The following is a 25725-nucleotide window of genomic DNA, read 5'->3' as shown; positions in this document are numbered from 1 at the left end:
AAACACCCTCTGAACTCGAGACCACACTTCGTCAGAAAGAGTTCAATCGAGATCCGAATACTGTCGAGACGGAGCGTCAGCCAGGTTCTCAACTGGAGGGGCGTACTGCTACACCGTAAAACAGCCGTGAGGACTTCGTTTATCTGGAGTTACTCCCACCGTCGTTCTTCCACAAACCTAGTAGAGATTTGTTGTCGGTGTGGACATCAACGCGGGAGTCTCGAATCCTGGCTTTGAAGGCATCCAAAGCACAGAACAAGGCCTTGGCCTCAAGAAAATTAATGCTGCCCGACTCGTCTTGAACAAAAATCCTGTGTTTCAATTCTGCCACTACGCGACAACAACACTCCTCTCCAAGCTCGTTTAGAAACGTCGCAATATAAAGAGACCGCGATGTGTTTTTCCGACCTCCAAGGCAAGCAACCTGCCCAGTCATCCAGGAATCGCCAATATTCCAACTCAGATCGGAGAAGACCGGTGACTTTAGTCGCCACCTTTGAATTACGCGCGAGATGGCCTTGAAGATTTCACAAGGTGCAATCTGCAACCGGCTATCGCGAAGCTGAAGGAAACGGCTTGTAGCGGGGGCAGAGGTGAGTCGATCGGTAAACAAACACAAATTTACTCTCTGACCACGCGAGGATAAGGGCCTTTACAACGATTTCCACCAAAAGCCAGTCTACTCTGTCATAATTCTTTAATAATGTGGCTTGGAATCACGTAAAAACTGAAATAACAATACAACGAAATATCTATAACTAACCAAAATATATCTGGACGCGAAAAATGGGGGCGTAACCCAAAATAAAATTTACAATTAGCGACTCAAAAGGTTTAAGGATAATCAGCAACATAATATGGAATACAATCAAACTACATGACGTGTGTAAATAAGGGATAGCGAAAACATACCTCTTTTTCCTATCTGAACTCTTTTAAAAACTCTAAAATAAACGTGTCTTTCTCTCTTCCAAATAACCTGTCTTTCTGAGTGTACGATTGTGTTGATTGTGTAAGATAATATCTGCGTTAATAACTGTTACATAACTACGACGCAGATGTTACGCAACGAAAAGTAACGTGATTATAGCAAATCACTTACATGGCTCCCCTAAATTGCATACCAATTTATTCAACAAAACGATAACTAAAATGTCACTAAAATGTCCTTATTAAAGAATCAATCATCAAAGTTAATCAAAGTATCTAGAGGGTGTAACGTCACTTTACAGCAGGGCTGTCTTTATGGCTCCTCTGGCTCTTCGGCTGGGAATCCCCGGTCCTCCTCACTGCGTGACATGAGAAGAACTAATCCATGAATGGGTCGGCCAAAGTAGGAAATAGAGGGCTTCTTTCTCGTGCCATTGGAGTCAAGAGATTGATCAGCAACTGCTAATTTTACCTTCCTCACATAACCGTCTTCATCCGGGTGGGCGGCAGCTACGCGAGCAAGCTTCCAAAGGTTTCTGGGTACGCTGTCATCCTTCATAACAACGATGTCTCCTTCTTGAAGGTTTCTTTTTGGTGAGGTCCATTTCTGTCGAACCTGAAGGGACTGCAGGTAACCTTTCTTCCAGCGCTGCCAAAACTCATCTGTTAGTTGCTGAACTCGGCGCCATCGTTTCCGTGAGTAAACATCAGCTCTTTGAAAGTTTCCAGGAGGGGAAAGGATGACCGACGATTTCATTGTGAGAAGATGGTTTGGTGTCAGTACATCTAGAGAATCTGGGTCCGTCAGATCATCAGTTGCGATTGGGCGGCTGTTAACTATTGCTTCTACTTCTATCATGAGAGTCCTCAGGGACTCATCATCCAATTGGCTTGCATGGTTCTGAAGTAAACCTGTTAGTACGCTTCTTACTGTGCGAATCTGTCTTTCCCACACGCCACCCATGTGGCTGGAGTGTGGAGCGTTCATCTTCCAAGAAAACCAGTCGCAGCCACTCTTTAGGAGTTCCCTGCGAATCTTGTCCTGGTTCATCTCACGGAGGGCTGCCTCTAATTCATTCTTCGCGCCTACAAAATTGGTGCCCTGGTCCGACCTTAGCTGCTGAACAGGACCGCGGCGACAAACAAATCGACCATGCGCGTTCAAGAATGAGTCCGTCGTCAATGAAGAAGCTGTTTCCAGGTGGATGGCACGCGAAGCCATGCAGGTAAAGAGCACTCCATATCGCTTCAATTCCTTTCGCCCTTCTTTGATGTAAAATGGCCCGAAGTAATCCACTGCACTGAAGGTAAATGGAGCGACTTGTTCCAATCGGTCTGAAGGAAGATCTGCCATCTTCTGCTGTTGAGGTGCTGCTCTTAGTTTCCGACAGGTTACACATTTGGATATATGGTGGCCAACTATGGAGCTACCGTCCACTATCCAGAAGCCTGACAAACGGATTTCTGCGTGCGTTCGCGCTCGACCCTGGTGGCCTGTACGTTGGTGAAAATGGCGAACTATCAGGTCTGTGAGGTGCCCTTTCTTTGGTAACAAGACAGGATGCTTAACAACATATGCTAGACTGGTTTGAGAGAGACGTCCTCCAACGCGTAGGATGCCATCTTTGTCCAGAATTGGATTAAGGCGATGAATGGGGCTTGATCTCTTCGTCACCTTTCTCTCCCTGCCGTGTATCACACCTCGTTGTTCCTTCTTGTGGGTTTTCAAGGCCTTGACCTCCTCTGGAAAGGCTTGGCGTCGGACTTCTTTTATTAGCAGCAGCTCGGCTCTTTGGAGATCGTTGACTGTCACGGTAACGCCCTTTGAGGATCTTTCTTGCTGCTCGCTTCTAATGCCTTCAAGGGGTGGATCCACGTCGTTTCTTATGGCGGGATCTGAACGCTTCTTTGCACGAAATTTCATTCTTTCAATGAACAGCTGGCAAATTGCAATTGCCCTTTTAGTGCGATACCAGTCGGAAAAATACGCAATACGTTCAAGTAGAGATGAGTACTCCATGGCCTTGGTTGCCAGCACTGTCACTTTCTTAACTTCAGGGTCTTCCGGGGAAATCTGAGGTTCTGAAGCTGGTATTTCTAATTGTGGAATCCACAGGAAGTTTGGTCCATTCCACCATCTGTTGCTTTTGATCAGTTCTCCAGCTCCTAAACCTCTCGATGCGTCGTCGGCTGGGTTGTCTTTGGTGTCGACGTAGTGCCATTGGTCAGGGGAGGTGTGATCGCGAATCGCCTGTACTCTGTTAGCAACAAACGTATGGAAACGTCTTGCTTCGTTGGAGATGTATCCAAGGACGACCTTGCTGTCTGTCCAAAAGTATTCGGGAACACAACCATACTTCAATTCTTTCTGCAGGAAGGCACTTATTTTCGTCGATACCACGGCGGCGGTAAGCTCAAGCCTTGGCACAGTGACGGGCTTCAATGGCGTGACACGTGATTTGGCCATTTCCAGGGAACAGTGCACTTTCTGTTGATCGTTCACCATTCTGACATAGGAGCACTGTCCGTACCCACCGATGCTGGCATCTGAGAAGCTATGTAGTTCGATGGACTTGGGTTCGCCAAAGTCGTCGGACTTATAGCATCGAAGAATCTTCAGCTGGGCCAAAGTGTGCAACTCACTCCTCCACTTTTCCCACCTGGTTCGAAAGACGTCGGGTATAGGCTCATCCCAATCAGTTTGGTTCTTGCAGAGGTCTTGTAGAATTTGTTTGCCTGTCAACAAAAAAGGGGCTACCAATCCCAAAGGGTCGTAGACTGAACTGACGGAAGCGAGAATCCCTCTTCTTGTTAAGGGCCGGTCCTTAAGTTCTACACGGAACCTGAGTTCGTCTGATTGGACGCACCACTGAACTCCTAGGGCTCTTTCGATGGGGAGAACATCCTTGGCAAGATCCAGCTCCTTTATATCACTTGCTCGCTGTTCCTTGGGAATGCCTTCAATCACGTCCTTACTATTAGATATGAATTTGTGGAGGTTGAATCCGCCCTTAGAGAGCAAGCACTTTGTACTCTTTATTAGGGATGAGGCTTGAGTGGCTGATGGGACCGACTTGAGTCCGTCGTCAACGTAGAAGTCATCCCTCACGAATTCTGCTGGTTCTCTGCCAAATACTTCCTCAAAGTCGTCTGCGGTTCTTTTCAGTGCGACGTTCGCACACCCTGGGGACGATACAGCACCAAAGAGGTGGACTTTCATTCTATACTCGGCCGGCTGATTCTCCAGGGTTCCTTTGTCCCACCACAGGAATCTTAGAAAGTTTCTGTAATCAGGATGGACGTACACCTGGTGGAACATTCCTTCTACGTCGCAGGTAAAGGCGACAGTTTCCTTGCGAAAACGGCAGAGGACTCCAGTCAAATTGTTGGTCAAGTCGGGACCCTGCAAGAGATGCTTGTTTAGGGATTCTCCGTTGAACTCTGCACTGGCATCGAAGACAACACGGATCTTATCTGGCTTTTGCGGATGGTATACTCCGTGGTGCGGGATGTACCAAACACGACCGTTATCTAAATGAAGTTCGTTGTCAGGCACCTTCTCAGCCTGTCCTTTGTCAATCATGTCTTTCATGAAGGTCTCGCAATGACTGCGGTATTTGCTGTCTTTCTTGAGTCTGTGTTTGAGTCTATGGAGTCTGCTTAATGCCAAGTTTCGGTTGTTTGGTAGCTTTAATCCTTCTTCCTTTAGTGGCAAGGGAATTTCGTAGTGACCGTCACTCAGGCGCTGGGTGTTTGACTCCAAAGTGTTCAAGAATCTTCGGTCAAGAAACGAGAGCGTCTTTTCTTCCTTAGAGACTTCGCTAAGATCGCGCTCGAACATTCTGTTAACTTGTGCTGGTACGAACAATTCCTTAGCTGAAGTTTTTGCTACCACGTGACTTACAGTCTTCACGAGGCTGTCTTCAATTTCTCGCGACACTATGCAATTGCAGGAGCAATGGCTGTTTTCCTGGCTGTCTATGGTTGACTGGTTGATCACTCCAATCACGCCCCATCCTAACGTCGTTCGCACCGCGTACGGGTCGTCATCGGCGCCAGGAATCACCTCTCTTGGCTTTATTGCTTTGGTACAGTTTGCCACAATCAGTAGACCCACATAAGCGTCATGTTGGTACGGCAATAGGTGTTCTTCAATACGCTTTAAGTGAGGCCACTCCTTCACGGTTTCAGGTCTTGGAATTTGGCCTCGTTTGGCTGGGATCTCTTTCCGCGAATACGTCTTTGGGAGCATAACCTCTTGATTTTCATTTACACCACGTACAACGAGGTCGTTAATCTTCTGGCAAGCAACGAAGTCCTCTCCTAACACTGTTGACAGCTTCAGCTGAACCTGAGGTCCGGAAATAGCTAACTTCTGAAGGATCTCTTCCGATACAAAACAGGCATCAGACTGGTCATCGAGGAGGGCGTAAACTAATTCTTTCTTTTCAGGGTGGCCTCTTTGGTAAAGCCAGACAGGAACAATTAAGGAGTGAGAGTCGCAAAAGCCACCGTCCTCAGGCTCGTGAGTGTTTACGCGATGTGACGTGACTTCCGCGGATGAGTTCTTCGGAGACGTTCCTGGTTTTCCTTCGGGTTTCGGTACGTTTGTGTGTAAGGACGTTGGATGGAAACCTTTACAAGTCGAGCAGACCTTCTTCCCTCGGCAGTCTTTCTTCATATGCCCGTACTTGAGACACCCCAAACAAAGACCATTGGACTTGACAAATTCTATTCTTTCCGTGTGCGACATTTTCTTAAACTTGTCGCATTCATTCAGATTGTGGGTGTTCTTACATAAACGACATCGTTCAGGTTGTTTTCTTTCGCCTTTGTTCCCGTTGCTCACCTCTTCTGAGCCAGTAGCGAGGCTGTTCGCTCCTAACGGCTCCTTCTTCCGGTTGCCGAATTTTACAAGTCTCTGTTGAGACGTCTCCACCTTCTTTGCCTCTTCCTCAGCTCTTGCCATTGTCACCGGATTGCAGGCAATTCTAGCTTCGCGTTTCAGGAAGTCACAGAAGGCCGAAAAAGGGGGGTAGGGAGACTTTGTGGCTGTTGGCTCTTGGAGTTCTTGTCCTCTCATGTTAAGCCAATGATCCACCTCGCGGCCCCACCGATCGCAGATGTTTCGCGGAAGTTTACTGATCATTTTCTGATTTTCTTCGGGATCGTTTAATGCCGTCAGATAATGAATCTCTTTCATGGCTGTCTGACAATTAACCAAAAAGTCTGAGAATTTTCGAAGACTTATACCGTCATTAGGAAGAATCCTAGGCCAATCATTTATTTTCTTCCTGTAGGCATTTGCAACGAGGAACGGATTTCCGAATCTGTCGGACAATATTTTTCTAGCTTCGTGGTAGGCGTTCGTGCTTTCCAAGGTAAGAAGGCCGCTTATTGCTTCTTTGGCTTCGCCGGCTGTATATCTTCCAAGGTAATAGAGACGCTGAGATGGACTGTCGGTTTTTTTTTCCACAATGGTGTCAAAGGATTTCCGCCATGAAGGATAATGCAAAAGATCTCCTTTGAAAGTTTCTGGTTCGGGTAGCGGCAACGACTCCCGCGCGTAACGCTGAGTCATCAGGTCAGCTAACCGTTCGAGGACGTCTCCAGTTGTTCGTCCCATGCTATTTGGAGTCGATTGTTTGCATTGCGCGATAGGCAGACTTGTGCGCTCCGCTTTCTCAGGCGTCTTCAAAGCGACGTATTCTTGCGCGAATGGATTCAACGATGATGGGTAATTTATCACAGGAAACCCAGGGTTATTAGAATCTTCCACTCTCGGTTCCAGTTGGTCGTTTTCAAGTGACTTTGCGATCGGGAAAGATGTACTTAGCAGAAGGGGATTTTTTGTTTCCGTTAGACCTGTCTGCACAGTTGAAGGGCTGTCTATAGCTACAGAAGAGGCTTGCGTTACGAGATAATCTTGTAGGAGATCGTCTTTAGTGATAAATCCGGGTAATATGGCTCCGTCATTTCCGTCGTTTAAGCCTAGCTCTCTCTCTTCTACCTTAGTGATGGCATTCATTTCAGCTTGCGCTATAGCTAATTCCTTCGTAAGCTTAAACTTCTTTAATTCTGCAACCTTTGCTGCTTCGCCTTCTGCAAAATTCAATTCCGTCTTTATCTTGGCGAGTTTGACAGCGGTTTCCGTTTTCTTATCAGTTATAGCTGATGAATGCGATATTTTGCTGCTCGAACGTGACTTCGCACTGTGAAGTGAGACCTTACTTTTGCGGCCTGAAGAAGCTGTCACTGAAGAGAGTAAGCTTTGGTTCTCGTTCTTAAGCTCTGTTATTTTCGAGTTAACTCGTTTTAGTGCATCTGAGTGCTCTCGTTCCCACATCTCAAATTTATCTTGCGCAACACGCTTTGCTTCTGAATCTTCCAGGGTGTCTAGAAATCGTTCCTGCGCAGAGACTAAGATATCCATTTTAGATTCCAGAAAATTTCTCTCGCTTTGCAACTTGTTTGGATCGATTGAGTCAGCGAGGCAGTTTTCGATATTATTTATCTGTCTACGCCAGCCACGCTGGGCGGAAGACCTTTGATCTTCATGCAATTGTCTCTGGAATTCCCTGCCTTTTGCAGTCTGTTTGCGAGTTCCTTTCTGAGAGGATCCGCTAGTGCTCTGGAAATCATAGCCAGTAGCCATTTTACTTAGATCGGTATAATCAATACGTTATCGTCTCATGCGTTTACGGAAAAAGAGTTTTTACCGTAGCGGGGGCAGAGGTGAGTCGATCGGTAAACAAACACAAATTTACTCTCTGACCACGCGAGGATAAGGGCCTTTACAACGATTTCCACCAAAAGCCAGTCTACTCTGTCATAATTCTTTAATAATGTGGCTTGGAATCACGTAAAAACTGAAATAACAATACAACGAAATGTCTATAACTAACCAAAATATATCTGGACGCGAAAAATGGGGGCGTAACCCAAAATAAAATTTACAATTAGCGACTCAAAAGGTTTAAGGATAATCAGCAACATAATATGGAATACAATCAAACTACATGACGTGCGTAAATAAGGGATAGCGAAAACATACCTCTTTTTCCTATCTGAACTCTTTTAAAAACTCTAAAATAAACGTGTCTTTCTCTCTTCCAAATAACCTGTCTTTCTGAGTGTACGATTGTGTTGATTGTGTAAGATAATATCTGCGTTAATAACTGTTACATAACTACGACGCAGATGTTACGCAACGAAAAGTAACGTGATTATAGCAAATCACTTACACGGCTTTACCAGCAAAACACTGAGAGGTCTTCATTGTCATAGTCTTGGATTCCAAAATGTTCTCTCTGAGCATCTTAAATTTGAGTTTCTTTCCTTCTGACAGCAAGAATGCTTGCCGGATAGAATCACAGATGAAACCAAGGAATGTGACAAACGTGGCAGATAACACAGAATGTATGCCCCCGCCTCAGCATTTTGGACACTTGGGGTCCAGGGCTGCCCCGGCGACTGCACTAAAAGCTGACCGACGTGACGATCATCGATGTACTGCGAAAGGGGAGCACCAAACGAACGCGCCGCGCAAGATACTGCAAGACTCAAACTGTGATAAAGAAAAGCACTCGCTTTCCAGCCAAAAGGTAATGTGCAAAATACGAAGTAAAAACCCTGCCATTACAGTCCAAAGAAGTACGGGAAGACGAATAGAGACTAACAGGTTGGTAACCACTTTTCTCATCGAATGAAGTCTGGTAATGGACGTGTAGGACATACCTTGGCAAGTCCGATAAATGGTGCAGTTTAAAGGGGAGGTCTTTTATCCACAAATTGAGACAACATTCATCGCGACATAAGCGAGGCTTTGAGGGCTCAACCGTCAGGGGGAGAACAAGATGGGGCGGCGCGACCCGGCCAATCTCGCCCCAGACCGACAAGACACTGGCCGACACCCACTTCAATACGGTAGTGGATATAAAATCTGCAAAGCCGTCGCACGATCTGCAATTTTCCAGCACCGTAGGAGGAGGACGATCGAAATGAAATCTTTTACCACGGAAATCTCCCTTGAAGTGGGTAAAGAAATGTTGAATTTTAACCCCCTCGTAAATAATGGCCATGAGGTCAGCGTGCTTATATTTGACCCCATGTAACAGCTCCTCCCAAACTGTGGGATGTGCATGTAACGAACCTGCTTGAATGTCAACTGGATCCCGAAACCGAAGATTACGTAAGCTTGCAAGCGCTGGGTTCTTCGCCACCATGGACAGGAGGGCCAAGGGGCCAACGAAGGCCGGGTTTCCCTCGACAGTGGCACACCAAGATGGCTCGGTTGCCCTACAGGCCCTAACTGCATCGTTAAGTTTTCATCGAAACGAAAACGGGGTAACCCATAAGAACAAGGCAGAAGCAGGCGGAGATAAGCAGCTGCGAAAAGGAAAAACAGAAGGGAACCCAACCCTTCGATGACCCCCAGGCTCCGAACCAAGCCCTTAATTGAGGCACACGGAAGGCCCCCCAAAGGTCAACGAAAGCAGAGTTGGAGCCCCCCCCCCCCCCCATTTGGGAACTTAACTATGAGAGAATAAGCCCAAATAGCAACGAGACAATACAAATGCTCATATAATATAGCCCAACAATACTGATTTCCAGAGAAACTTTATTAAGAAACATCTAAGGGGCGCGAGAAAAACGCAGCCGCGGTACGCCGAGCAATAAGCGACAGAGAAACAAGGAAAATACGAGGATCGTTTACTCAAAAGGCTGAAAAGGTAAATTCGACGCTAATTTCTAACGCCTCTATGTCCACCACGGGGAGCACGATAAGTGAGCTGCGAGAAAACAGTCGCGCGTCATGTGGTCAAAGCGTTTACAGGCGAAGCAACGAACACTGCCGTAAGGCCTCGGGCGGCTGTATTGAGCTCCACATGACGGGGTTACCAAGACTATGGATGAGGATTTGGGGATGAAAGTGGCCTCCTTCGCTATCCCGGCGCGAACCGGATCACCCAAAAGGCCAGTGAGAAGCCCCTGCAAAGCCTCCCTGTCCAGTTGATCTGCCCTGGCCCTTACATCATCCAGTACTGCGGGGTACTCGCCAGCCTTATATCGTCTGCCTCGTTGCTGGCGAGACGGACCAAAGACTGCAACAGCTTAACTGCCTCATAACGATCAAACATATTTAACGGGCGGTTCAGATGCCTGCGAAGAGCCACCAGTGTATCTTCCGTACTCCTACGAGCTCTTTCGTCCTCTAAAGCTTTCAACTTCGTCTCCAAGGTCCGAATACGATCGACCGGCTGAGAAACAGAAAACAAAACCGCATGAAAGTCACACCAACTATCCGGTCGACCAGAACCGAACAGGGGTGCAAACAAACCCCTATTCCCCTTTGTTGACCCGGACTATCCGTCCACATGCTTTTTCATTATTATTATTATTATTATTATTATTATTATTATTATTATTATTATTATATAGATGCTTTATTAATTGTCTTTATTTTATTTTTTTAAACAGTTGAAAGAAACTTTTGAATTTTAGAGGCAGACAGTTTTTTTTATTGAAATGAAATGTCTTTAATTCGAATAAATTTTTCTTAGTTAAATTAACTCTTTCTAAGCTAAATAAAGTGCTTTTTAAATCGAAAGGAATTGTAAATAGTGTTTTGAATAAATAGCTTTTTCTTTTTTTCAAGCGAATTAATTGTAAATAGGATTTTAATAGTTAGCATTGTTGTCAATAAAATTTTTTTCATTATTATCATTATTATTATTACTTTATTTTTATTTTTTGTCTTTGTTTAACCATCTTCCTTCAATTTATCCACGCTCCATGCTACTCATGTTCTACTTCTCTCTTTCCACCTTTCCTCTTTTTTAACCATTTTCCTCCAGTTTATCCATGCTCCATGTTACTTCATGTTACTTCTCTCCTTACCTCTTTCCTCTTCCTTACTTTCCTTTTCAACTATCCTCCTGCCATTTATCCATGTTATCCACGCTCTACTTCTTTCTTGCCATCTGTCCTCGTCCTCACCTTTTTTCCTGTCACCCTCTCCTGATAAATAACCCAATTGTGAATAGATAATTGTGAAAACCATAGAGCAAAAACTAAGGCGCGAATTGCAACACGAAAATACCACAGCTACTAAAGCGTGCGAAAGACATAGAACAAAGACGAACGCCGCTACCAGCGAACAGAGTAATACAAATATGCATAACAATAAACTGAAAAAAAAAACGAAATCGGGGGGTTGCAAAAAGTAAGCAAAATAAGTCCGGAAGACAATGACGTGAAGCTGCGTGAGGAAAAATATTGCAAATACGGATGTAACTGCTGGTATCCTGACCAGCGGGCTTACCCCCTTGTTTATTAGGAGCATGCGCACGGGGCCTCGACATTGGCGGGCACGAGGCCACCGTGAAATAACCTGAAGTTTTACTAAGGTTTTCTTTAAGTTTCCCAAGTGTTTTGTAAGTCGTTTGTTTCAGTTTTTCTTTCTCGTGCTACGGATTTCTAAAGCTTTCTAACGGATGTTTGTGATGATACTTGTGAGTTGATTCAGCCTCGTGTATCATTAAACGTTTTGTTATTATGTTCATCGCCACGGCTATCATGTGCCGCCAGTCACAGCCACAACGGAGGTGGAATATATAAACAAAGGAGCGCAAGCAAAGTCCACTGGGAAAGCGAACGACCAACATATAAACTAACGCTAACTTAGAAAACTACAAGCGCATAAAGCCGAAATTCGAAGATGAAACGCAGAGAAACAAACCAACGACATGCAGGTAAATACAAGGCGGCCAAGCGAAGCGAAGAATAGCGTCGAACAAGTAATGGATTAAGAAATTACCTCATTTCCCTCCGGAGGGACGGCGGCTTCGGCGAGTGGGACAGCCGGCTCCGCAACAACTGGGTTTTCTGCTGGTTCGCGGCCACGGTCCTGGAAAGGCGGCAAAGCCAGTTCAGCCATAACGGGAGACGAGAAAAGCTGACACAAAGAAAGAATAGTAGCCTGGTGGCGGTGACCACGGAGAGCGAAGCACAAAGTGTACCCCAAGAGGCAATCCCGTCAAACTGTGAGATTTCATGCAACGCAGACGGATTTTATGCCCGGAGGGGCAAACGAAGGATCATACCCGAGGCTACCAAGCAAGAATTTAACGAGTTGCCGTGTCGCGCTCATTATATATGCAGTGAGAATAGTCAAGTATATCATTCTGATTGCAGCGTAACTGCATAGCCAACAAACAAATATTACTGATCATTATCACTCCTTCTAAGCTGCGAAAGTTGATTTTAAATCTTGGGAACATAAAAGCTGAGGACTAAATCATAACTTTAAAAGCTTTGAAAGTGAGAAAACTAGGTTAATTTTGATGATAATGATGGTGCTGATGATGAAAATGATGACAATGATGATGATGCCGATTATGAGAATGAAAACAATCCCTGACGTTATAAAGCAGGATAAAAGTAAAGGTGATAATGACAATTTAAATAGAGATGGTTAATGCACAAAGTAAAGGGCATTGCAGTTTAGTGCATTAATAATAAAAACATCCTTCAATAAACTAGAAAACAAGTAACTTCACTTGCGTAGTGGTTTATCAATAATGTTACAAATACATAATCTTTGAATGGCATCTAAAAAAATTGGCATCCCTCCCTACCTGCCTTCAAAACTTTTTACCACCCGTCTTTTCCCTTCAAAAAATTTTAAGGCTCCCCCAAAAATCCTCTGTTTCCCCCCCCCCCCCTCCCCACCCCCCGTGGTGTACACAATGAATACAGCCTAATGTCGCAATGAGGCACAACCTTTGAGGTGTTCAAAGAATTGGCAAGTTTTTAAAGCAGACCTCATACCTGCTGATAGCGGATTCAAAATTGCGAATGGTTAAAAAGAGAATTTGAAAAACAGTAATGAAGAAAGAAAAGGGCAGATGGAAACTGAATATGAGGTAATGAGGATGGAAAAAAACTTAATCGAAGACGAGAAATAAACAATTGCTAAACCTCCTGGCTCCCCTTTTTTTCGATTTTTTTTCTCGACCATGGGTCTCAATGTTAGCTACACCACTCCAGACCTTCAATTCGCAAGTTTAAGGTAACCGGAACAATTTGTCTCAGTTATTTCCAATTCGTAATATACAAATACAGTAGAACCTATCCTTTGGGACACCTCTATTCAGGGAACACAAAATTTTGTGTCGGAAAAACGTCCACATAATCTGTGTATCTGCTACCTTTATTGAACGGACACCTCTATTCAGGTAGCGTTTGTCTTGTTTTCCGAGCACTATTCGTCGTTGCATTGGTGCCATGTGTCTCACACTTAAAAGGGATCATTGAAAGTTTTCTTTTGTGTCCTATTGTCCTCTCTTGTTTACAATGCACTGATTTTATCACGGACTTACCATCCCATCCTCTGTATATCACGTTGCGAACTTTTCGTTATGTCTCAGGCTTTCAGTTACCAAACTGACAGCGTTTTTAATGTAATAGCCAAAGCGGTTTTTACAATTCACTCAGATATTAGAGGAGAAAATGAGGAGCAAGGGGGTCGAGCAAGGGTGGTGCAGTGCATGGTGCATATCCCGGCGTCGACGCCATTTGTGGGTTGAGTTTGTTGTTGGTTCTCTCCTTTGCTCCGAGACGTTTTTCTGCAGGTACTCCAGTTTTCCCCTTTCCTCAAAAACCAACATTTCCAAATTCCAATTCGACCAGGAATCAGGTAGGCGAAGAACCACTATGTGCAGTGCCAATCGACTACTTCACCTGATCGCAACCTCCAAATCGTTTTTTATTTAATTTATTTATTTATTTAAATCAAATATTAATTTTAAAAGATAGACCCCAACCCCGCGTTTTACTAGGGAGCGAAAGCAACGACGACGGTTACGGCAACAAGACGGCAATAAACCGATAGGTTTTAGGTTAGCAAAATAACAGCTTTGTACGTGCATCACGCTCAGTTTTTTGTACATTTCTTTGCCGTCGTTGCATGATTAGAACGTGAAAATGCCTAATTTCACGTTTTGTCGAGGACGGAAACACAAAACAACAATTTTCTTTTTCATTTCCTGAACTTTGATACAATGCTTGAGAATTCAACTTCAAAGACATTTGTCAACATTTGACGAATTAAACGAGATGGAGTAAGCGCGATAAAATTTGAGACAATGCGAATTCACTTTTTAGGTGACGTTTTCGTAGCCGTCGCCTTCGCCGTCGTCGTTGCTTAAGGTGATGTTACACGGAACGATTCGCAAAGACGATTTTTAGCGCAACAGAGCGTTGCAATGTTGGAACAATGTTGTAACAATTTGAAACAATGTCATAATATTGCAAGGCTGCGTTGCGCTAAAAGTCGTCGTTGCGAATCGTCTCGTGAAACATTACCTTTAAGCTCTATCTGGCGACCTTACGAAACTGCCACGGCGACGAGAACGTCATAAAAGCAATAGGTTTAATGAGCAAAAAAAAACTCTGCTCGTGCATCATGCTTTTTTGCACATTTCTTTCCCGTCCCTGCACAACTACGCCTTGAAATGACCAACGGGAACGGGAACAGCAAGGCGATAAATTCTACCATCTCTCTCTGAACTCGGCCGCGGTTCCTTCTCTTCCGCTCCAACCAAAATTCCCTTCTTTTAAGTAACAAGGCAAATTGGGATAATCGCGAAAAAGTTTAAAAGAATACGAAGTCTATTTTCCAGCGATGTTTTCATTTACGTCGCCGTTGTCGGATCGTTAAGGTCCCTCTTGCAAACACCTGACGGCGACGGCTACGAAAACGTCACTTAAAATGTGAATTCGCCCTGCGCATAAAAATTATCTTACACTGACCCGAAATTTGAAAGGAAACGCATTTAAGGGAGATATTTTATGGTACTTCAATTTTTCAACAAAGTACTATGATTTGTATTAGCCACCATGTTGGAGGGCATACTCTTGTCCTCCAACATGGCGGCCAAAACTACTTTTTGCTTGTGTCTTGTTAAACGTTTGTTAGTTACGTTCAGATGTGCTGTAAACGTTACCACATCATCCTTTTCAACATTTTCCTTGAAGTTTAAGTGCAACATTTTGTTTTCAGAGAGAGGTAATTCATAAGTTAAGAATCACGTTTTGGTCTCGTGACCAGCTATGAACTTACTCATTTAAGAAAATGATGCGGGTTTGAAAAACTAAATCACTGTTATTTTGTTTAAGATATGACCCACTAATCGGTTTTGAAGGCAAAATCATATAACTTTCATTTTCATTAAAATGATGTCACGTGACTCTTAGTGCAAATGACCTATTCGTCAAGATTAATGTTGGTAATGTTTTCTGGAGTTGTATTCTGAAAAACTGTGTTCCCGTTCTCCACAAAACGTGAAATTGGGAAGTTTCAGCTCGGAGTCGTGCAGTGACAGCTAAGAAATGTATGAAAAATGGTGATGCACGTGCAAAGTTTTTGTTTTGCCTATCTTATTTCTGTTTTGCTGTTCTCGTTGATGTCGCCGTCTTCGTTGCTTAAGCTAAATAGAGAACGAGAACGGTTTAGATTGGCGAGACAACAACTTTGCACCTGCATCATGCTTTTGCTGTCACAGCAAGACTACGACGTGAAAGTGCCTAATTTCACGTTTTGTGGAGGACTCGTACACAAGACTGCAATTTTCTTTTTCTTTTCCTCAACTTTAATACTGTCTCTTAGAATTCAACTCCAAAAAACATTTTCCAACATTTGACAAACTGAAAGAGATGGAATAAGCCCTTTAAATTTGAAGCGGGGAGTCGAGCGAGAAGTCACTTTAAGGTGATGTTACACGAGACGATTCGCAACGACAATTTTTAGCGCACCACAGCATTACAACATTGTTGCGATATTGTCTCGGATGGTCGCAACGTTGTTCCAGCATTGCGAAGCTGTGTTGCGCTAAAAATCGTCGTTGCGAATCGTCCCGTGTAACATCACCTTTATGCACGAACGACGCTTAAGGTCCATATGTTCAACGGGGGCGGGGGGGAGGGGGGAGCGGTGTGCTACATACAAAATGCATGTATCACAAAGTTATGTGACATTGTAGGTGCAGAAAAAAGCTTAAAAGTCGCAAAGTTTAACTACTCACTGTTCTGATGTAGAAAACGGCAAATTTACTTCAATAGGCAAAATGTGCTTACTTATGATTCTTGAATTGAGCTAAGTTTTTAAATACAAGAGTTTTTTATAACGCCGGATTTTTTGTTAGTTTTACAAATTTGAAAAATCATTTTATTCCTGATGGAAAGGATTTTGTTGTTTTGAATTTTCAAGAAGACCACTATACCCCACGTACCTACTGTATGAAGCTGCATGACAAGGAGCATTATAAATATTGAACGTTTTCTCACTCTAACCAGTAAAGATAGACAAATAATGTACACTCTAATGTGAGACGATTAACAGTAATGGTGCAAATTAATAGATGTGTCGATGTTAGCTTGTTATTCATTGGTCCTGAATTGATAACCGGCATCAGCATTACTTTTCACTTCTTTCCTTTCCTTTTTAATAGTAGCTAACAATTCACAAAAACAAACATTTTCTTTACACTGATGCTGTTTTCGTCCAGACAGAAACAATGCAGAAAACGAATGAGGTAATCCGATTCGGATTTATTGCTTTGTTTGAAAACGCTATTTGCAGAAACAAATGGAGAAAGCGCTTGACCAACTGGTATAAGTGGGTAAATAATTAATCTTTTAACCTGTAGAGTGGCGCCATTGCGCTAGTAACTTCAATGAAGGCCGAACTGTACAATATCCTCCCAAGGGACTAACAAGTTAATTAACTGGATTAATAATAATGCACGATATAGTGCTTTGATATCGATGTGAAGAACAAATATAACTCGTAACATGGTAAACAAGCGAGTGGGAAGAGGACAAATTATGATTCTCCGCACTCTTTTGCATCCACGATGTTTGTAAGAAGCGTTCGAGAATCACCCTCTGTTGTGTCCACGCGAGTCTTGAGAACTCATCGCAAGAATTCAGTGGAAAATTTTCGGCTACAGGAACGAGTGAAAACAATTGACTTTGAAAGCAAGCATAACTATTCACAAATCTCGGACGAGATTGATGGGGTTCGCCAAAATTTAGTCAAGATAAAAGGTGTAAAAAAGAATGTTGGTGTTAGCGTAGAAAGGCGGAAACTATTGCGTGATAAGGGGCTTCGAATTTTGCCCGTTAAGCATAACGACAAAGACGATTACTTCAAAGTGCGGACCCCACAAGGCAAGGACGTTATTATTTCTTGCTCAGATTTTTACGATGGAGAGACCATGAGGAAACGCCTTAGCATCGATGTACATGAATCAGCTAGAACTCCATGCCTTGATGTAGAAAATTCCGATGGTGAAGAGCTATTGGATTCCGGATTACCTGAAAGTCGAAATCGGCGTCATACCATATCTTTGGATAGACCATTTCGTTACAGGAACATAACACCGCCTTTACGGCCAGGATCTAGAAGAAACTTCAAGGACGTCGAGGAAAAAAATTCGGAAGATGAAGAAAAACTTCTTGAAAAACTCAGCAGCATGGAAAGAAAATATGGAATTTTAAGGCCACAGACTGCTTATTTAAGGGAAAGAGATCGTCAAGCTTCACCGCGTCCGAGAAGTCGCACCTGCCCGGCCGAAGTACAATCCGGCGAAACCACCTCGGCCCCTTATAGGAAGATATCCAGAAAAAATTCAGGAATTGTTGGAAATACAAGAAAAAAGTCTCGTGGAAATCCCTCTGTGGACAATGAAACAAGCACCACAACGAAAACGACCGAAGAGCAGATGATGCAGGCAAAAGGCAACCAGCAGGAAGTTTGCCTGAATACCAACGTAGTTTTGGAAGAGACTATCCCGTTGAGTCCGAGCGTTAGACCAGGTTTAAGGGCAAGGTCGATGACCGTGGTATCAGGACAATCCCACTCTGGTATTTCGCGAACCGTTGTTGGTATTAGAAGAATGAGCTTGGACAGAGATAAATCTATTCGTCTTCCATCTTCCCCGTCGGCTGGTAGATGGTTTCAGCCGGACACTCCTGAATTTAGTCCAATAAATGAAGATAATGAGAAAGTGGAACAAAAGTTGTCTAAATTCACCGAAAGGAAAGTTTCGTGGAAGGATAATTTAAATGACGATCGCAAAAGTAGGATTGACGAAAGCAGTCTCTTCAATGGTTCTCCGACACCATCAACGGAATCTTTCGCTGTTAGAGATGGTAGAAAGGAAAGTGTAATGAGTACAAAAAGTCGAACAAGTTGCGATGTACGCGCGCAAAGTGCACCTCATTCGCGTTTGTCTTCCAGAAAAGTATCCAGACGATCCAGTCATAATTTTGCGTACGACGCACAACCCGACAAGGCTCTGACCAAAGGCTACGTCACCATGCAAATGACTATTGGCAATAAACAGGTCAAAGTGTATGTACCTAAGTTCTCTACTGATTGTTTGGATGATGTTGTCGAGAGAGCTCGAGCAAAATCAGCTATAAAAGCTGTAGGTAATCAGGGCCGACCGTTGAAAAATAGGAGATAACCTATACGCCAGGTTCGGACGTGGATTTACCAGAGCGAGACACCACACTACAAAACTCTATGATTTCTTTAACATATAGCTCTAATGGATGACATTATTGAAAACCGTTACCAATAGTGTAATTGACTTAATGAAATATTAAAGCACCTTTATACGAGTTTAACATTGTGTATGTGTTTTTTAATGAAAACATTTCATTCAATTGGATTAAAGTAAAATAAGACTTCACCGAGGTGAGTGGCCTGAATTTCAGCTTCCTCCTCCTCCTCCGCTCGTTAAGTCAGCCTGCGTGACTTAGTAGAAAATTAGTAAAAGTGAATACAGGGGACACACTGACGTGAGTTGAAATTACGGGAAGCCAGGCTACGAGGTGAGCTACTTTCTGCCTTTCACCGTTACTTTGAGACCTATACCATCTGCATTTTTCATAGTAGCACCACCTTAAACATTGATTAATAATTTTGCGGCAATTAAAATCGCTCATCTTTCTCCTAAATCACTAATTATGTCGGACTATTTTTATCTCTCGGAAAGGATACGGCAAGAACTAATGAATTCAATTTCATATTATGATATTTTATCAGCTTCAAGTGTTAAATAGCCTCTTTTTAATTGCGTCCTTAGTGATACTTCAATGATAAGACGTTATTTGTCATTTCTTTTTTCCTTCTCATATGAGAAATGGCCCGCTGAGAGTGTGTCCCCTATCGTCTCAGACTCCACTGAAACAAAATTTTAAAAGGGGATAACCCGAATAAGTCTTCACATCAGTAATTAAATCATTATCAAATGGAGAACAAAGTACTGAACAGGGAGAACTGAATTAGCTCGTCCTTTAAACAGCTGACTAAGCATAGACCGACCAGTAAAACAAAGTTGTTCACTAAATCAATGGCTGAATTCAGCTTCAAAATACTTCAATTATTTGGCTGGCTCCTCGAGCAGGCAAGATAAAGCAAATGTTGCGTTCTGTTTGATCACCCGAACGGGCAAGATGTCACCGCTCGGGATTTGCCGCCTTGTTTCCGAAGGAAGATTTTCATTTGTTCGGTAAATTGGCCTTGTTCTTCTTTATTGTTTTTGCATTTTATGGACCAAAACCAGGTAAATAAAAAAAACACAAAAAACGAACTTGGCCAATATCTAGTATATCTTTTACCCACATGGTTGGCTCACATTGTTTTGGGGCAATGATGGATTTTTAAAAAAACTATCAAACAAACTTTCTAGACCATGATCCTATTTTCTTTTTGATTATTGATAAGAATGTGTTCTGGTTCGGTTTTATTTTCTTAAACGCTCGCGAGATTTCTACTTTAATTACGTTTTTCAGTGGCTTTTGAGATTCAAAAAAGGCTCTGTGATTTGCATGTAGGTGAGACGAGACAAGTTAATCCGGCTATGATTATGTGATATTATCAATTGTCTGTTTTAAGATTGAGGTTGTCCAAAGTGAACTGCTTTTATCCAGTACAAGAAAACGTTTCGCCAGTGAATGTAAAATAAACCTAAGTCTCTTGTTGTTGAATGTTGAAAGTAGTTGCCAAGTGATAAATAGGTCTGTGGTTGATTTTACTGTGCAAATTTGTGGTTGTAGTGTCCGCCTGTAGAGGTGATATTAAGTCTCAGCGCTAGCGATTAACAGACAAGGAAGTGAAATTTGAGCAAATCAGTCACCCATGCTCAACTTCCGCCGTTTGGGTTTTAGATTGTTGACCTTACGCCCATTTTCAATCTAATTTGTTCAGTGAAATCCGTGGTTGATAGCTGCGTTCGTTCAAATTTAGTAAATGGAGCTAAATGTTGCAGAAGTTGGCTCGTACACTTAAGCCGTAAAAGAAGCCGCAAAAGAAGCCTAGTGGCTCGTGGAACAGGGGCACCCAACGAGAATATAGTTCAAAACCACTTAAACATAGCATTGTTAAACGTATTTTAGTATTTAAACAGTAGATATAGGCATATTTTCATCCCCTAAAAATTTTTCATCTGTTCGGATTTCCTAGCTGAAAGTCTAGTGATCCGAAAATTATAGGGATCAAAACTTACCTTTTCGAAAATTTCAGTCAGAAAAAAGGCCCCTGAAAATTCCAGGTGACCTTTTTAGGGTAAAAATCCGTTAGAAATGGGCAATTATACCATTTTTTAGATGTTCGAAAATCCTAGGAGAGGCATGCAAGCAAGAAATTTTACAACAAATGTTTCCAAAATTCTAGATCTCAAATCGTCTTCCGAACAGATATTATTCCGAAAATTGTCGTTGGGTGCCCCTGGTGGAAGTCCGCCCTCAAACTGTTGAATGCATGCCTTCACTAACAATGCTAGATAGAAACGATGATCGCGGGGTCTTATTTTGTGTAATAAATATATTAAGAATTCAGACTGAGCTTTACCGGTACAAGATCGACCGTGAGCAGCTTTAATGATTTGCAATTGCTCCCTTTCGTCCTTTTTACTGGACCGAGTTAGGACTTTTATATTTAAAGTCTATTTAGGTCACGTAGGAGGGCTAAGTATGCAACGCTCAATCTCTTCGTCAAATTAGATCTGAAACATCTGCAAGTCCTTAGAGTATAAAGAGCAAAAGGCCTCTCTTCCTCACGTCATTCTTCATTCTCAGCCGAGTCTCTCAATTTACTTTGCCATTAATTTTTATTACAAAGTAATAGGTTTTTATGCTTTGAGAGCCTTCTCTAACATCCATTTTTCAAAATATAAGTAATTATGTAATTTTAGTTTCTTGTTTGCTTTTTAAGGTTCCACTCAAAAGTACTTTTAAGGAGTTAATCTTGAAGTTTCAATTACAGTAAGACTGGTAGAACTATAGCCGTTTCAAAACCACCTCAATCAAAGCCCTTTCAGTTATACTCTGTCAAAAGGGGCTGCTCAAATGTATGTGGAAAGTTTGTGACAAACTGTTTTGTTTATAATTCAAAGCGGAACTATGGACTGAACTTCAATGCCGGCCAATACATTATCACCTGTTTCATTATACTATACCGTATTCCCATCATGATACTAGAAAAATCACAGATTCGTTACGTGGTACCTGTCCGATATTGGCCTCTCTTAATTTTAAGATTAATTTTAATTCAGCTGTTTAACAGTTATCACAAAATTATAATTTGCTCTTTTCATTTTTAAATCCGTTAATGCGTTTTGACAGTCAATTGTTCTAATTATGAATATTTATGCGCACTTTAGAACTTAGGTTAACCCTTTGTTCACAAATCACGTCTCTTTCACTATGAACATCCATTTGGCAATTTCTTTTTATAGATGAAACAATTTGCGTGGATGTAAATATTGAATTACAAATCCAATAACAATGTTAGCTGTAATAAAAAAACAGCTAAATAAAATTAAATGAACTGTTCTTTTCAATGATAATGCCATAGGAACAGGCGCCTAAACACTGAGACACACTCGCTTTCTATGTCAATGTGATATTGTAAATTAAGAACTTCCGATTGCTTCAAACCAGCTTTATCATTCTACAGTAAGATTTCTCGGCTGAGTAACACGTTGCCGACAAAAATTATTACCTTCGATGCTAGAAAGCTTTCCTGAATACAAAAGCAGCGGATAAAATTTTCGATACCTGTTGCGTGTTGTGATTTGCCACACGCAACACTAAATGACCTAAATCTCTGGGGCAAGTTGACGGTTCAGTGATTGACATTCAAGTGCCTTAAAACTGAAACGCGTTTATTAAGTTAACCGTGAAATCCAGTGTTTGCTCAGAATCGGCAAACGTAAGCTGCTGCTGTCTCGTCACCTCCAACAAAGTTATATGAAGTTCACAATAATAACATGGCTATTCCAAGGGAGCAAGGAACACCACCTAAGTGTGATAGTTTAATAAGAACTCGACGATTGAACCAGACTCAATCTTTCCTTCTTGAACAAAGACTTAAGGTGTTGGATTGTAAAAAGAGTCAGAAGAATGCGGAGTTTCACGTTGAGAAACATTCTCTTCGAAAGCAGATGGAAGAGATCAAGTCCGTACGAAAAAACTTGGGAATCAGTGTTGAGAGAAGGAAACTTCTCCGCTCTCAAGGATACACAATAGATACACGTTCGACTAACAACGATGACACGGTTGTTATCAAGAAATATTCCATGCCTGAGTTGACTAACCAGAGAACTTCAAATAGGCAAAACCACATCCTGAACAACGGAGAAATAGTCAAAGGACTAACACAGTTTAAATTACAAGAGACAGGAGAAATGGAGACAGGAAACGGTTGTGAAGAACCCCCGAAAACAGATCTTGCTCGGTCCCGCGCAAGACACCAGTTTAGGATTATTGAACCACCGAGCCGACCGGGATCACGACGTAATTTTGTTCAACTTTCCAATGATAAACTAAAGGAATTAAAGAAGAAAGAAGACGAAGAATCAGGAGAAACTTTACTTGATTCTAATATAAAGTTAGATTATCGGGGTAAGATCTTGTCGCCACGGCTTGTAAAATCTTTGATGAATAACTCACAGTTTGATATAGATCAAGGAGAAGAACATTTTGAATCATGTGAGTCATGTGACGGATCTATTTCGCAGAAAAGGAAAAATATTATAAAGGAGATTTCTGAGTTAAGACCTTCAAGTGCGCCCCAGCTAATCCCGCTCTGTTCAGAAGAAAACCAGGCTTTTACAGAAAGTGGTGATTCAAGTGACGCAACCCTAGGGACTAAAGAATCAACGAAATTGATATCAAAGTCGTGTGAGAGCTTGGATCATATGACGGAAGTATGCACACCAGACAGCTATCCAGACTTAAATGACAGCGCCTCAGGTGATGTGATAAGCTATCATAGAGAAGACAAGTTAACAGCTGTTTCAGGAGTAACTAAACCATCCCAATTGGCGTATGAACCAATGAGAAAACACGCCACGTGTGCTAGTAGGACTCCGATAAGGCTAGCATTTGTTGAACCACTGAAAGGAACGTCTAACAATCAACAAACCACGTTTAAGAAACGCTCTAGCGCTCAAATGGAAATGGGTGGCAATAACGCAGAAAACTTACCACATGTACAGTTGTCAAAAAAGGCTGGTCCTGTGAGAAGAGTAACGCTGCCTTCAAAATTTTTTAGTGGTGTTCACTGTCAAGAATCTGTTAAAAGCCATGGAGAAAATAGTGGTAGAGAATCCAAAAGAATGAGTGTTGGTTCTCAGTCTATGAACATTCGTAAATCCAAAGTGACCGCATTTTCATCGGATCCAGAACGCAGCAGTCGCTTGACTGGCGCGGTCACTTACGCTTACGACGCGCGACCAGGTCGGTCGCTTTGTAAAGGATACGTCACTATGCAAATGACCGTCAAGGGAAAACAAGTCAAAGTACATATTCCTAAGTTTCCCAGTGATTCAGACTCACAGCCTGTTCTTGAGAGAGCTCGCAAAAAAGTAGCGGATGATCGACTCCATGATAGAATGTTACACGAGAAAGAAAAAGGTGAAGACTTAGAAAAAGTGTCTGAAACATGATGGTCGCTCATAAAATATCAGGATGTCCGGTCTGTTCTATAAAAACGTAACTCCGCGGTAATCTTTTACCTGTATTCCAATGGTCCTTCTATAATCATCTAGTTTTCTTGGAAAAAGCTGGAATGGGCCCTTTGCAGAGAAACGGTCACATTAGCCTGCGAGCAGTCTCACCGGTGGTTTCGGGGAAATGCTCCGGTGCAAGCTGGCAAAGCCGGCGAAAAGGATGGGGCGAAAAGGGAGGGCAAACGACGCAGTGCAGTGGGGGAAGAAAAACAAAGAGATTTTATCATTCAAAGAGCTAATAATATCCTTTCTTTTCCCACTGTATTGTTTGCCCTCCAGTAGGGTGCCTATGTACCATGTGACAGTTTCTCTTTAAAGGGCCTATTCACCCCATTGAGATGTGCAGCCATGTTATCTGAAATACACAACCCTTTAGTTACTCTGTATCCGCGCCAAAACGCCACGCATGTTGACTTCATGTTGTCAGTCAGAATGTGAACAAATTCTTGAGATCTCTCATGTGAGTTACTTTTTACGCTTTCCTTAGTTAATTTTTTAAAAATCCTTTTGCCCAACAAATAAAATTTAACAAATTTGCTGCTTGCGTCAGTTTGTAGTATTCCACCAGAGGAGAAGAAAGTCTGTTACTTGGATGAATTCTCATATCAAACGACTTATTCGCCAGAAACCTCGGCGTTTTATTGCAGCCTGTCGAAGTTAGCAAGATTGGAGCAAGATTGTGCATCAGGCACAAAGCAATGAAAAAAGCCCACCAGGAGTATGCAGTGGCGGATCCAGGGAGAGTATCCGGTGGGTACGGATCCCCCACTTTCAGACCTGACGCTTGTTTGAAACTCAAATTCCTACATCGACGGCATCTTATATCACTCTGGCTGATTTGTTTAGACCGTGTACAGACGTCTCCCCTCCCCCAGGAAAAAATTGGGAGACGTCTGTACACAGGCTAGATTTGTTTAATGAAACGCGCATTGCATTTTGCCACTAAACTAAATTTCGGGGATATTAAAAATGTAATGGTTTTTGGGATCTGTTCGTCTCTGCTCGCAAAGCAGTATTTCCCGCGCCAACGGCAAGCAGCGTTCACAGATTGAGAAACACGTGGTCGTCTCTGTGAGAAGTAATTTGCCACAAAAAAGTTCAACAGTCCTTTCTTAACCAAAGTTTGGACTCCTCCCACCCGCCCCCCAGCCCAATAAAAAATTCCTGGATGGATCTGACACTGGTATGTCAGCGGTCTACTTGATACTAATGACGCGAGTCCCGCCTAGCACCAAGCCAAATATCACCAGAAGATTTTGGCAATACATTTAAAAAAGTCAAACGCAAAGATTTGACTGGTATACCGATACTTAAATGCCAAATATCACTAAAATTTCGGAGGAGTCAGCAACACGTAAAAATATATAAATATAATTCACCGGCTGGGAGGCCGTGTATTGGGAGAAACTGTGCCCTTGCCTAGTCCCTGTACGGCGTTTTCCCAGTCCCTCTTGGTCAATTCGTTTCGGTGACGTATCCAAGGCGAACGGGCGGGAAACGCCTTAAATTTTCGCGTAGACCACGTGACCCGAAACGCTTTGGCCGCGAGGAAAAATGAGGCCTAGCTAGGGACTAGGCAACAAAGATACTACACCTCATGGGCTACTAAAGCTAGATATTAAACAAGAGAAGCAAGGCTGATTTTACAGTCGGGAATATTTCGAACAACAACACTTCGGAAGGCACAGCCTTCCTTCCTTTCATGGTC

The 25725-nt window shown here is 42.7% G+C and overlaps 3 protein-coding genes across 3 annotated transcripts; 2 read left to right on the top strand and 1 right to left on the bottom strand.

Annotated features, from left to right (window-relative positions):
- Window positions 1–1243: 1243 nt before the first annotated feature.
- On the bottom strand, window positions 1244–7589 carry LOC140934417 (uncharacterized). The gene has a single exon (XM_073384044.1). The coding sequence runs from the start codon at window positions 7583–7585 to the stop codon at window positions 1244–1246; it is 6342 nt and encodes a 2113-aa protein (XP_073240145.1). The 5' UTR covers window positions 7586–7589.
- Window positions 7590–16554: 8965 nt separating this feature from the next.
- LOC140935163 (uncharacterized) lies at window positions 16555–18536 on the top strand. Its single transcript, XM_073384695.1, has one exon. It carries the CDS (start codon window positions 16848–16850, stop codon window positions 18462–18464), a length of 1617 nt encoding a protein of 538 aa, XP_073240796.1. The 5' UTR covers window positions 16555–16847; the 3' UTR covers window positions 18465–18536.
- Window positions 18537–21882: 3346 nt separating this feature from the next.
- Window positions 21883–24949, top strand: LOC140932990 (uncharacterized). Its single transcript, XM_073382497.1, has 2 exons — window positions 21883–23922; window positions 24568–24949. The coding sequence occupies exons 1-2, from the start codon at window positions 22275–22277 to the stop codon at window positions 24717–24719; spliced, it is 1800 nt and encodes a 599-aa protein (XP_073238598.1). The 5' UTR covers window positions 21883–22274; the 3' UTR covers window positions 24720–24949.
- Window positions 24950–25725: the final 776 nt, after the last annotated feature.

This window comes from Porites lutea, chromosome 4 (genome assembly GCF_958299795.1).
Source record: "Porites lutea chromosome 4, jaPorLute2.1, whole genome shotgun sequence".
NCBI classification, from domain to species: Eukaryota; Metazoa; Cnidaria; class Anthozoa; order Scleractinia; family Poritidae; genus Porites; species Porites lutea.
The sequence above is the reverse complement of the archived record's forward strand: the minus strand, read 5'-3'. Positions and strand labels throughout refer to the sequence as shown.